Genomic DNA, 12,989 nt, shown 5'->3' with positions numbered 1-12,989 from the left:
ATATTTTTTTTTTAAAATGTGGGCACAAAGCAGAAGAACCTACCTGTTTGTTCTCGTAAGAGATGCTCCTACTCCTGAGTCTCTTCTTTCCCTTGTTCCTGTGGCATCGGACTCGTTAAGGGACGTTGCGTCTCTTTCCATATCACTTGGCGTTGTTCTTCCATCAGAGATAGAATTTCCTTCAAAGTCTACACCGGCTGGATTTGGTGTGAGGAATGCCGGATTGGGACTTTGAAACAACGATAAGTTATCATCTTGTAGTTCTGGCATTACATCTTTTGACCAATGGTCTACGGACTGTTGCAGTCCATTAATATGTTGTAATACATCATCTAAATGAGGGAAAAGATCATCTTTTTCCAAATCCATGAGATCTCCAGTGCTGGCATACAAGTGGGATCCGGGAACATTGTCATATACGCTAAGCCTGCTGCCTCTTGGGCATCTTGAAGATAAAGGCCTTGGTTCTTTAACAGAGAGGCCCTTTGGCCCACTAAGAGATATGCTTGCACCTCGCCAGTTCACACCACAAAGATTATCAGTAGGTGACAGGCTTTCAATGGATATTGCTTTTGGAAATGTTCCAGGTTTGTGGTCCTTTGGAATATGTACAACCAGATCCTCTTGGGAATGAAATTCATTTTTATGATTGTGGCTGGGTTTAGCCCGTAGCCCAGTCATTGTGAAGAGGTCAATGTCCTCTAGGTACATGCCAGCACGTTTGTTTGAGTCAGATATCTCCCCATCCTTTAAACTTGAAGCACTTTCAATAATTGTCCTCATTTCTGATTTTGAGCCGAATTTTCCAGTTACCTTAAGGTCCATAGTTGGGTCACTTACTGGTCCATTGCCTATCTGAAGACAGTTCATCGACTTTACAGAATCAGGCTCCAGTTGCAGAATCGGTTCACTAATTATGAAGCCTCCAGTTTTAGGTGGTCCTTTTAGTTTCCCATGAGCTCCTTTTCCACGAAGCGTACCCATGCATTTTAGTAGTGTTTTTGCTTTCGTATGTGAAGATTTATCAGTCTTTGTATTTAATTTGCTATCCAAGATATCCCTTGACCAATATGGAGGTAAAAAGTTAACCGAGTTGGAGTCTGGCACGCACATGGTGTCATTACCCTCGAATGTTTCACTGGAAGCACATCTGCAGTCGCTCCCACCGCTACTTCCACTGTGAATAGAACATATTTCAGGCTCACTGAGATCTGTCAGCACACTTTCACTACTTGTCGTATTTTTCATGTCCCCGGATGACCCAAGTCTTTCTGATCTCCCAAGCAGAGTATCAATGTCATCCACCCGAGACCATCGACGACTGAATCTTTGGAATGTCCATTTGTCACTGATTGCGCAAAGATCTTCTTCATCTGAATCTTCACTCTATAAAACAATACACATGATGTTACATCCTCATTTTCATATTCATTTTATCATATTGTGTATATGTTTTTAAGGAGTCTAGGGGATAAAGTTTTTCCTTTTGAGGAATGAAAAGTTGGTGTAAGTAGACTTAAAAGCCATGCAATGCTCCTCTAGGAATTTAAAGGAATTTTAACTTGTCATGTGAAAAAAAAGCTATTGACCTGCAGGTATGGGGTTAATGTGCAAGTTAATAGCATTTGGAAACTGCCCAGGGGCCTGCAATTCCAACCCTGCTGCTGCGAGGAAAAAACTTTAATCCTCCTGGCAGCCTTTGGGTTTCAGTCATCAGGTTGGCGCCGGTGCCAGTTCAGTCACTGCTATCTGTAACCACACTGACTGACAGCCTGCTCTAAGACTGAGCGAGCTGTCAGTCAGTGTGGAAGGTGCAGTTATAGTCTCCGCCCTTGATATACGCAGCGGTAACTGAACGTAATTGAAACCCGAATGTTGCAGGGAGGATTACAGGCCTTTTTTTGTCCCAGTGGCGGGGAAGCCAATGTGCCAGGCAGGTTCCAAATCCCAGTTGTTTCAATTATTATTCATGTGCATTTCACTCCTATATTATTAATGATTCAATTATGACAAATTTCCATGGTGAAAACCAATTGTCTGAATATAAAAAAAAACATCAACATTCGTCTTTTCCTATCGTATGACTAACATTTATTGTTACGTGTTGTGGATCTTACAATGTTGCCAAATTTTGATTTACCGTCAAAACACTGACAGAAAATCCAACATATTTGTAAACATTTGTGACTATGTGTCACAGGTCGTAATGCGATACTATGGGAAATCATTAGACGTGTTCCATGTTGCGCTAAATATGACGCTGCGTAGTTCTGGCCTAAATACTCACACAGCCTGTACTTCTGATTGGCAGCAGTACTTTTAGTTTAGCCCTTAAAGGAGTTGTCCACTACTTTCACATTGATGGCATATTCTTAGGATAGGTCATCAATGTCTGATTGGCCGGGGTCTGACACCCGGCACCCCCGCTGCTATTCTTGGTACCAGCAGCGGCAGCAGGCAGCCGGAAACGCTGAGCTCCGGAGCTCCCTCGTCTTCTGATAGTGGCCACGGCCGGGTACGGCACATCAACCTCCTAATGATCTGAATAGGAGGCGGACATGCAGTACCTGGCCGCGGCCGCTATCAGGAGACAGAGCAGCTCCGGATTTCAGCATTTCCGGCTGCCTGTTGCTTCCGCTGGCACCAAGAACAGCTGATCACCAGGGGAGCCGGGTGTCAGACCCGGGCCGATCAGATAGTGATGACCTATGCTAAGCATAGACCATTAATGTAAAAGAAAGTAGTGGACAACCCCTTTACTAATCATAAATAAATAGCCTATTCAAAGTTTAAATCATCTATGCATATTACTGAGAGAAAAAAAAACCTTTGGAGACAATTGTTTTTGTTTTTTTTAACTTCAATGCCCTTTTTTTCAATTGAGTCGTATTAAAATTTTTCCATGGTTTTACTTTTAAAGACTCTTTGTTTCTGGGCACATTCAACTTTGACATGATTTGTGACCATAAATCAGCTTAGAGCAGATGAGAAAAAGAGAGATCAGAGTTAGAAACTCCCCAACAGACAGAATGAGCTTACTGATGGATTCTCAGTTAAAGGGAACCAACCAGCAGGATTTTCATATATAAAGTAAAGCCAGTGCTGTACAGGCGCTAGGAGGCTGAATAAAAGCATAGCTTTTGTTCAGAGATTGGATGTTTTATTTCAGATATATGTGCAAGTAACGTTCCAGCAATGCACTGCTATTTGATTGACAGGTGCAACAGGAGCAAGAATATGGGTCAGGTCTTGCTATCTATTCCCGCCCCTGTCTGTCTGCCTGCACCAAAATTAGCATCTATGATGGTGACATGGGGAGGAAGGCCAAACAGGCAAACAGGGGCGGGAATAGATAGCAAGAACCGATCCACATGTTCCCTTCCTGTTGCACCTGTCAATCAAATAGCGGGGCATTGCTGGGACTTGTACATATTTCTGAAATAAAACATCCAATCTCAGAACACAATCTATGCTTACATTCAGCATCCTAGCCCCGGTATAGCACTCACTTTACTTTGTATATGAAACTCCTGCTGGTTGGTTCTCTTTAACTCATTCAGCAGCCATTAATAGACAGTGCAACATAGAGGCTACAGAAGGCAAACGGTATAAAATATTTTATGAAACCCAATTGCAAAACAGAGTTTTAGCTAAAAATGCATGTCATGTCCCCAAACGCTGTTAAACTGTAAAGGTGGGGTTAATCTGCAGATTAATAGTTTCAAAGCGGTCCGTATCAGTGCTGTAAGTCAGTACCAGGGAGTGAATACAGCCTCCACTCACTGTGTACTAAGCAGTGACTGAAGCCACGCTGGCCGCGCCTCTATGAATGAAAACTGGAGGCTACAGGGGAGAACTAAAGTTAATTTTCTCCCAGTAGCCAGATCATCAGTAAGTAGGCCGGGCAGCTTAAGAGTGCTATTAACCCCTTCACAACCTAGGACGTATATATACATCCTAGGTTGCCTCGCTCCGGTTACCCTGGGCTCATGCGGCGAGCTTGCTGTCATCTCCACACGTCTGCTGATCTGATCAGCAGAGATCTGCGGCTAATAGGCGTGGGTGGATTGGAGATTCAATGTTAACCCCTTAGATTGCGCAGTCAAACTCTGACATGATCTAATGTGCTATGGTGGGGATTGTGCTGTTTCCCGTCGCCATCAGTGGCCGCGTTACGTGATTACGAAGTGCCAATGGATTGCCATGGCAGCACGGAGTCAGATGATGACCGCTGACACTGCCATGATATGTTTCCGGTGAATGCCGGCATCGGTTTCAGCAGGAGAAGCGATCGGACAATGAAGTCATAAAGTCCCCTAGAGGGAATAGTGAAATCAATTAAAAAAAAAAAAAATAAGAGGTTTAAAAAATATAAAAAATTAAAAATCCTAAAAGTTCAAAATGCCCTACTGAGAATAAAACAATAATAATAAAAAATACATATATTTGGTATCGCTGGGGTATGTTTTTTTTGTTGCCATAAAACTGCATTAAAATGTAATAACAGGCGATCAAAACATCCCAGCCACCCAAAAATGGTATCATTAAAAACATCAGCTCAAGACTCAAAAAATAAGCCATCTCTGAGCCCAGATATCGAAAAATGAGAACGCTACGGGTCTCGTAAAATGGCAACAAAAGCGTAACTCTTTTTTTGTTTTTACCCAAACTTCAGAATTTTTTCCCACCACTTAGGTAAAAGTAAAACTATACATGTTTGGTGTCTATGGATCCGTAACGACCTGAGAAATCATAATGGCAGGTCAATTTTACCATACCTTGAAATGGTAATTAAAATTTCAAAAAAACTATTGGGGAATTGCACTTTATTTTGCAATTTCACTAACACTTGGAATTGTCGTCCCGCTTTTCAGTACACTATGTGGTAAAACTATTGACTTCATTCAACAGTGCAACTTGTCTTGTAAAAAAACAAGCACAAATATGGCAAGAGTGACAGAAAAAAATAATAAAAAAATTATGGCTTTTGGAAGGAGGGGCGGAAAAAAACAAAATTTAAAAATGGAAAATCGGCGGCGGGGTTGAATGGGTTAACCTGTAGATTAACCCCATATGTGAAACGTAGTAATTTTGTAGGATATGACAAGTTCCCTTTACATAAGAAAGAAACATTGGACAGAGAAGCATCATTATCATTATAGCTCAACACCTCCAAAGAGTAATAATGTATTAAAGTATCATTTTGCATGTGGTTTCTTTTCCATAGACAATAACAGATAATTGATTTGCTGCCTTTGACAGGACACTCCTACATACCACCTTCATTTAATACAAGTACCTTAAAGGGAATCTGTCACCAAGTTTTTGCTCCCTTATCTGAGAGCAACATAATATAGGGGCAGAGACCCTGATTCCAGCGATGTGTCACTTACTGAGCTGTTTGCTGTCATTTTGATCAAATCAATGTTTTCTCTGCTGCAGATCTAGCAATTATACAATATGAATATGCTGGACTATCTGCAGCATGCCAAGTAGTCCTGTAATGATAATCATCTACTGATTAATCAGTGATTTTATCACAACTACACTAAGCAGCCCAGTAAGTGACACATTGATGGAATCAGGGCCTCTGTCGCTACATTATGCTGCTCTCAGATTAGGTGGCAAAAAAACCTGGTGACAAATTCCCTTTATTACTAATTAGTTATTTATATGGTGAATAACTCATTTACTGACACTATAAAATCCTGAACAAGAAAGCAATAGAAAACCTACAAAAATAATGGAAAAAAACACAACATACAGTGATCATGTTAGTTGTGAAAAAAAATGAATTGTACACAGATGACAAGTGAGAAAAAAATTGTTTTTCAGGATGAAATTCTGACAATTTTTTTATATGGATGTGTGAACATAGCCTTAAGATAATGGAAAAAAATGGTGCTTCCCTAGGATCTAACAAAATTATAAGATCGAGATGAAAACTGCAGCTGATTTTCTCCCCTGGGGTAGGTGGAGCCAATATTTGAGTCCACTATTAAATCTTGACAGTATGACTGACAGACAGGGAAAACACAGGCAATCCACACCTTACAATTACTTATGACTCTGGCAATGCTAATTATCTTCTCCAGACTAAACACCATTGTTGGTCCATTGTTGGTCTGTAGGAACATAGCCTAAAGGTGGTGTCACACACAGCGGCGACGACAACGACGTCGCTGCTACGTCACCATTTTCTGTGACGTTGCAGCGACGTCCCGTCGCTGTCGCTGTGTGTGACATCCAGCAACGACCTGGCCCCTGCTGTGAGGTCGTTGCTGAATGTCCTGCTTCATTTTTTGGTCGTCGCTCTCCCGCTGTGAAGCACAGATCGCTGTGTGTGACAGCGAGAGAGCGACGAAATGAAGCGAGCAGGGAGCAGGAGCCGGCGTCTTTCCCTGGTTACCCGATATTTACCTTCGTTACCAGCCTCCGCCGCTCTTGCTGCTAGTGCCGGCTCCTGCTCTCTGCACATGTAGCTGCAGTACACATCGGGTAATTAACCCTATGTGTACTGTAGCTAGGAGAGCAAGGAGCCAGCGCTAAGCAGTGTGCGCGGCTCCCTGCTCTCTGCACTGACATGTAGCTGCAGTACACATCGGCTTAATTAACCAGATGTGTACTGTAGCTAGGAGAGCAAGGAGCCAGCGCTAAGCAGTGTGCGCGGCTCCCTGCTCTCTGCACATGTAGCGACGTTATGATCGCTGCTGCGTCGCTGTGTTTGACAACTAAGCAGCGATCATAACAGCGACTTACAAGGTCGCTGCTACGTCACAGAAAATGGTGACGTAACAGCGATGTCGTTGTCGCTGTCGCTTAGTGTGAACCCAGCTTAAGAACCAAAGAATTGACCATTTTGATGCCAATTTTATTTGTTTTTAGAAGAAAAAAGTGCTTCCTATTCATGTGCCCCTAGGTTATGTAAAAAGTCTATAGATTGCTTGTGTACATTTCACCTCCTGTAGAGACCACTGAATAAAGCGAGCCCACCTGGTGTGAGCCGCTCTATCCACTGGCCACATCGGATTCCCTCATTGAGTTTCCAATGATGAACATTGTGTCGAGTATACAAAATATTTATGTACTTTTTGATACCTTTATTCAGAACTTTACTGTCTGTACCACTTAATTTGCGTAGTTTGAAATAACTTTTTATCTCCTAACCAGAGAATAGGAGATGACTTGACCTGACCTTTGTCTGGGTCCCCTGCTGATCCTCATGCTGTGAAAAGCCCCATTAAGACAATGGCCTTCACATCCATTCATTGTTTAGAGGAGTGCCAGACATGCTGAGTGCTGTACTATCTCTGGCAGTCCCATAGAGAATGAATGGATAATGGCCACTTTTTTTTTTTATCAAATAAGTCTCAGGATAGGTGATAAATTACATGGTTAGGAAAAACACTTTCACTTAACACTTAAGTTTTTACTTGCAATACATTTTATATACAGTATTTCTAGATCTCCATAAAGAAATTCTTTCCAATTTGTGGCTCGTAAGCTGTGGAAAAGTACAGCAACCCGGAATGACCTGATCGGTGGAAGCTGGCGGGGTATGCTGAGAGTATTGATTTCACAGGTAGACAGGTACACATTTAGAGACCAGGACTATACTGGAAATGATAATTGCATGTTGTCGAAGAAAACGCACAATTTCCCAACATCTAATTTTTAATACATTAGACCCTAATAATAGCACATCCAATCTAAGGCGGGCGGTGGGAACTGTGCACTTATTCTTTGCACCACATGCAAAAGTGTAATTTTGTTTGCTTGGGGATATATATATATATATATATATATATATATATATATATATATATATATATATATATATATATATATATCTACTGTGTATGTACATAATGAATGAGCACTAAATATGTGTGTGTGTATGTATATACTGTATATATATATATATATATATATATATATATATATGTCAAATGAGCACTGATCGTCTGTGTATATATTTAATCAGTGCTCATTCATTTATATATAATATGTCTAAAAAAATACACACACAACCAGTGCTCATTCACTATATATATATATATATATATATATATATATATATATATATATATATACACATATATACACCCACCCCCACACACACACACACACACATACACATATATATGTTATGAATGAGCACTCATTGAATTAAGTAAAATTGTTCTAGTTATATACAACAAACCATTTTTCTATTACGATTTATTCCTAAAGGGGTATTCCCATCTCCAACATCCTATCCCAATATGTAGTAGGTTTAATAGTAATAATATTATCAGTAAATACAGTACCTCCAATTGGAAATGTAGTATAGTTATCCTGATAAAACCATGTCTCCTACCTCTTGTGCAGGGCATTGCAGCTTAGGTATCCATGGTTTAAAACCACAAGCCGCTAACTAAATATCATGATCACACAAGGCCCATTCATTCCCATACAATAAAACTGAAGCAGACAACAGAGTATGGATTGGAAAAACTTGGCCGATTGTTTATTATTAAGGGTTACCAAATAATCAAATAAATAAACCATAACAACATATTTCCCATATATAAATAACATTACCAAAAATTACCAAGATAAAACCAAAATCCACCCAGAGCCCCTGGGCGATTTTTCCCCTCTAATAAAAACAACCGACAAAAACAAGAGAACAAACAAAAAATAAAAAGGAGGCGGGAGGGCGGGGCAACTTCTTCCTTGTCCGTCAGCTGTGGAATGACACAGCTGACTGAAAAACACCTCTTTTATAGAGAAATAGCTTCCCGCACAAAAGAACACCACCAATGAATTATTCCAAAACACCCGCGCAGTGAGCTGATTGTCTTCAGCCACCCACCCGCGTTACTAGGCAAAATACTTATAATAAACTAAGGGCCTGTGTGATCATGGCCATCCCACAGCTAATCGCTATGGGATTTTTCATGATATGAGTGGATGTAACCATGGATACCTAAACTACAATGTCCTGCACATGATGTAAGAGACATGGCTATATCAGAAGAAGAAAGGTTTCCGGCACATCCTTGTATAAAATTCTTTACTTCACAAATTTAAAACTTGGCTTCTGACCCTGATGCTGACTTTGCCCTTAGTCGTAGGATAACTCAATAGAGTAGGGCTGTATACTTAAGGTACCGTCACACTAAGCGATGATCCAGCGATCCCACCAGCAACCTGACCTGGCAGGGATCACTGGAGCGTCGCTACACGGGTTGCTGGTGAGCTGTCACACAGGCAGATCTCACTAGCAACCAGTGACCAGCCCCCTGCCAGCAGCGATGCGTGGAAGCGATGCTGCACTTGGTAACTAAGGTAAATATCGGGTAACCAATCCGATATTTACCTTGGTTACCAGCGCACACCGCTTAGCGCTGGCTCACTGCACTCCTAGCAACAGTACACATCGGGTTAATTACCCAATGTGTAGTCTGGCTATGTGTGCAGGGAGCAGGGAGCCGGCACTGACAGCGTGAGAGCGGCGGACGCTGGTAACGAAGGTAAATATCGGGTAACCAAGGAAAGGGCTTCTTGGTTACCCGATATTTACATTGGTTACCAGCGTCCACAGAAGCCGGCTCCCTGCTCCCTGCACATTCAGTTGTTGCTCTGTTGCTGTCACACACAGCGATGTGCGCTTCACAGCAGGACAGCAACAACTAAAAAATGGTCCAGGACATTCAGCAACAACCAGCGACCTCACAGCAGGGGCCGGGTTGTTGCTGGATGTCACACACAACAACATTGCTAGCAACGTCGCTGCTACGTCACAAAAGTCGTGCCTCAGCAGTGATGTTGCTAGCGATATTGCTTAGTGAGACGTGGCCTTAATGAACACAGGCAACCAAGCTATTTATTTATTTTCCTTTTATGTGCTTTTCATTGGTTGTCTGTGTTTACAAATATCCACCCCTACTCTATTGTGTTATCCTACGACTAAGGGGCAGTCAGTGCTGGAAACGAGTCAGGGTCAGAGGCCAAGTTTTAGGCTAAGACTGCACTTTGCGTTCTCCTACATGCAGTTTTGAACGCACGTTTTGGACTTAATTAATTTGACCAAAGTTGCCTTTTTCAGAACTTTAGCGCTGAAAATGCATGCGTATTTACAGTGTTTAAGATGCGTTTTCAGCGCTTTTTACATGCTTTTTCACCTGCATTTTGACAGATGCATTTAGAACATCAAGACACTGCTAAATAAAGATTAAATAGTCAAACATCATGAAAAAAGAGAAAAAAAAGGAAAACAGGTAAAATTTTGGAATTAATAAAGAAAATATTTATATTTCATGAAATTATAGCGGTTTTATAATATTTAATGTTAAAATAGCAATAAAATCAAAATTTTCTTAAATTTAATTGTCGGACTATGTGTGTGTGTAAAAGGACATTTTATTCCATTATTTTAATGTCAGAAAAGCATGCGTTTTTGAAGTTAAAAACGCATGTTTTCTGCATCTAAAAAGCAGGTAAAACGCAGGAAATTTGAAGTTCTTGGTTTTTGCCATTTCTCATTGACTTCAATGTTAACAAAACGCACCCAAAATGGCAAAAACAATTGACATGTTACTTCTTTGAACGCATGTTTTTTGCCACAAAATATGCAAATTAAACGCAGCGTTTTAAACTGCAAAGTGCGGTCTAGAAATCCCCATTTCCCATAGACTTTGCTGTAAAATCAAAACGCATGCCTTTTGGCATGAAAAAGGTGCATCTCAAAGCAGACCTAAAAAGCACCTTAAACGCAGGTGGAAACGCAAAGTGCGGTCATAGCCTTAAACTTGTGAAACATGGAAAAAAAATTGAATTTTACACAAGGATGTGCTGGAAACCTTTCTACTTTATGTTGCAGATCTCAGTGGCGGACTAAACCAGAGCACTCCTGGATGTGCAGTGGTCATTGATATTCGAAACATCAGTAAGCTCTTTTTTATCAGATTATTATATTTCTGATTGGAGGTATTTGCTAATATTATTATTATTACACCTACTACATATAGGATAGGATCTTGCAGATGGGAATAACCCTTTAAATATTAAAGGTCTGGTACTTCAGAGAATTAATACCCATCTGTCTGCCATATGACCGCTCTTGTAGGCATCTAGGGAGATGTTACTATGTAAGGACCGTGGGAACATAGAAGAGATTGCGCTTACCTTCTTCCTTTGGAGGCTGACATCGAGTTTCATGGATGCACACTTGTTCAACGTGTTGAGCCGTCTGGAAGCAAAAACACAGCTTTGAATTATTAGGTGACTGACGGAAGACAAAGATTTCTTGCGTTTGCCAACTTTCCAGTCCTTCCAAGGCTGGCCTCCCATCTTCTCTGCAGTTTTTACGCAAAATCCAAATGCTTTAAAGGATAAGTCCACGTTCCTTTAGCAGAACTTGGCTACGACTATTGCTGACATTTAGCCTAGCGTCCTCAGCAAATGTTGATCTAGTAAGAGTATCATGGGCTGAAGCTGCTTCATCCTTTCCTGAATGGATTGTGTCCTCCTGACTAACCTATAAATCAGGTCAGGGCTGGGGGCTCGGCTTCACAAAAGGTCCAATTACAGTTTGGTCTTCTGTGGCCCACCCATGCCCATGCGCTCCTGGTACGTCACCTGTTTCCGTTATCAGAATGCAAATGTGTACATCACATTCTCTAAGATCACAATGTTCTGTAAATCCATTTGCATTGGGCTAAGCCTGTCAGCTTTTCTTCCCCCCTAACCTTTAGCATATCTATTGGTAGTTATCTGCAGCTATTGAACCCATTCACTTACAAGTCCATGCCGGATTGCTGCTGCATGCAAACCATTGGGCTGGATTAAGATTTCATTTACTGGGGATGATTGTGGATTTAGCCTTAAATCTCTTCTACTGCATAACATTTTTTATTATCTGTACTATAATAATATTTGCATTCACTATATATTTGAGTAGGTTACACTGTTATAAAGCAACTAGATGGTGGCCTGATTCTAGCGCATCGGGTATTCTAGAATATGTATGTAGTTTATTTATGAAGATTTAAGAATAATGCAATGAATATGCAGAGTAAAATATATACATTATCATTAAATGTTATTGTTCATAGAACTTAATACAACTGAATAAAATTATTAAACGTGTTAATCGTGATAGCATACAGTAAAGAAGTATCTGTTCAGCGCAGTGAACGTGACAGAACTACGTGGCACTGTGACTGACAGAACGTATTCAATAAATGTGACTGAACTACGTGGCACTGTGACTGACTGAACGTATTCAATAAATGTGACTGAACTACGTGGCACTGTGACTGACTGAACGTATTCAATAAATGTGACTGAACTACGTGGCACTGTGACTGACTGAACGTATTCAATAAATGTGACTGAACTACATGGCACTGTGACTGACAGAACGTATTCAATAAACGTGACTGAACTACATGGCACTGTGACTGACAGAACGTATTCAATAAACGTGACTGAACTACGTGGCACTGTGACTGACAGAACGTATTCAATAAACGTGACTGAACTACGTGGCACTGTGACTGACAGAACGTATTCAATAAACGTGACTGAACTACGTGGCACTGTGACTGACAGAACGTATTCAATAAATCTGACTGAACTACGTGGCACTGTGACTGACAGAACATATTCAATAAATGTGACTGAACTACGTGGCACTGTGACTGACAGAACGTATTCAATAAATGTGACTGAACTACGTGGCACTGTGACTGACAGAACTTGTCCAGTAAACGTGACTGAATTACATCACACTTGCTTAGTAAACATGAGTGAACTACGCAGGGCCGGCGTCAGCACCCACCGCCGCCCACACACATCGTTCCATCACGCCGAAATCATTATTTTCCCCTGCATTTGCTTATTTTCCCCTCTCCCCTCCATTTGCTCTCTAAGGCTGGGGCCACACGGGGACTAATGCGATCCTCGCATGACACTCGGCTCACGCTGACAGCATAGCGGGA

The 12,989-nt window shown here is 41.1% G+C and overlaps 1 protein-coding gene across 4 annotated transcripts in view; it reads right to left on the bottom strand.

Annotated features, from left to right (window-relative positions):
* Positions 1 to 12,989, bottom strand: part of STARD13 (StAR related lipid transfer domain containing 13) — a 298,193-nt gene that overhangs the window by 32,195 nt on the left and 253,009 nt on the right. For all 4 annotated transcript variants that reach the window (XM_075337335.1, XM_075337334.1, XM_075337336.1 and 1 more), the window contains exons 4-5: positions 11,173 to 11,236; positions 44 to 1,386 (exon numbers count right to left, since the gene is read on the bottom strand). In XM_075337335.1, coding sequence (XP_075193450.1) covers positions 44 to 1,386; positions 11,173 to 11,236 — 1,407 coding nt within the window. The remainder of the gene's footprint in view (positions 1 to 43; positions 1,387 to 11,172; positions 11,237 to 12,989) is intronic.

Source organism: Anomaloglossus baeobatrachus, chromosome 2 (genome assembly GCF_048569485.1).
Source record: "Anomaloglossus baeobatrachus isolate aAnoBae1 chromosome 2, aAnoBae1.hap1, whole genome shotgun sequence".
In the NCBI taxonomy this organism is placed as follows: Eukaryota; Metazoa; Chordata; class Amphibia; order Anura; family Aromobatidae; genus Anomaloglossus; species Anomaloglossus baeobatrachus.
This window is presented reverse-complemented; position numbering and strand designations above follow the sequence as displayed.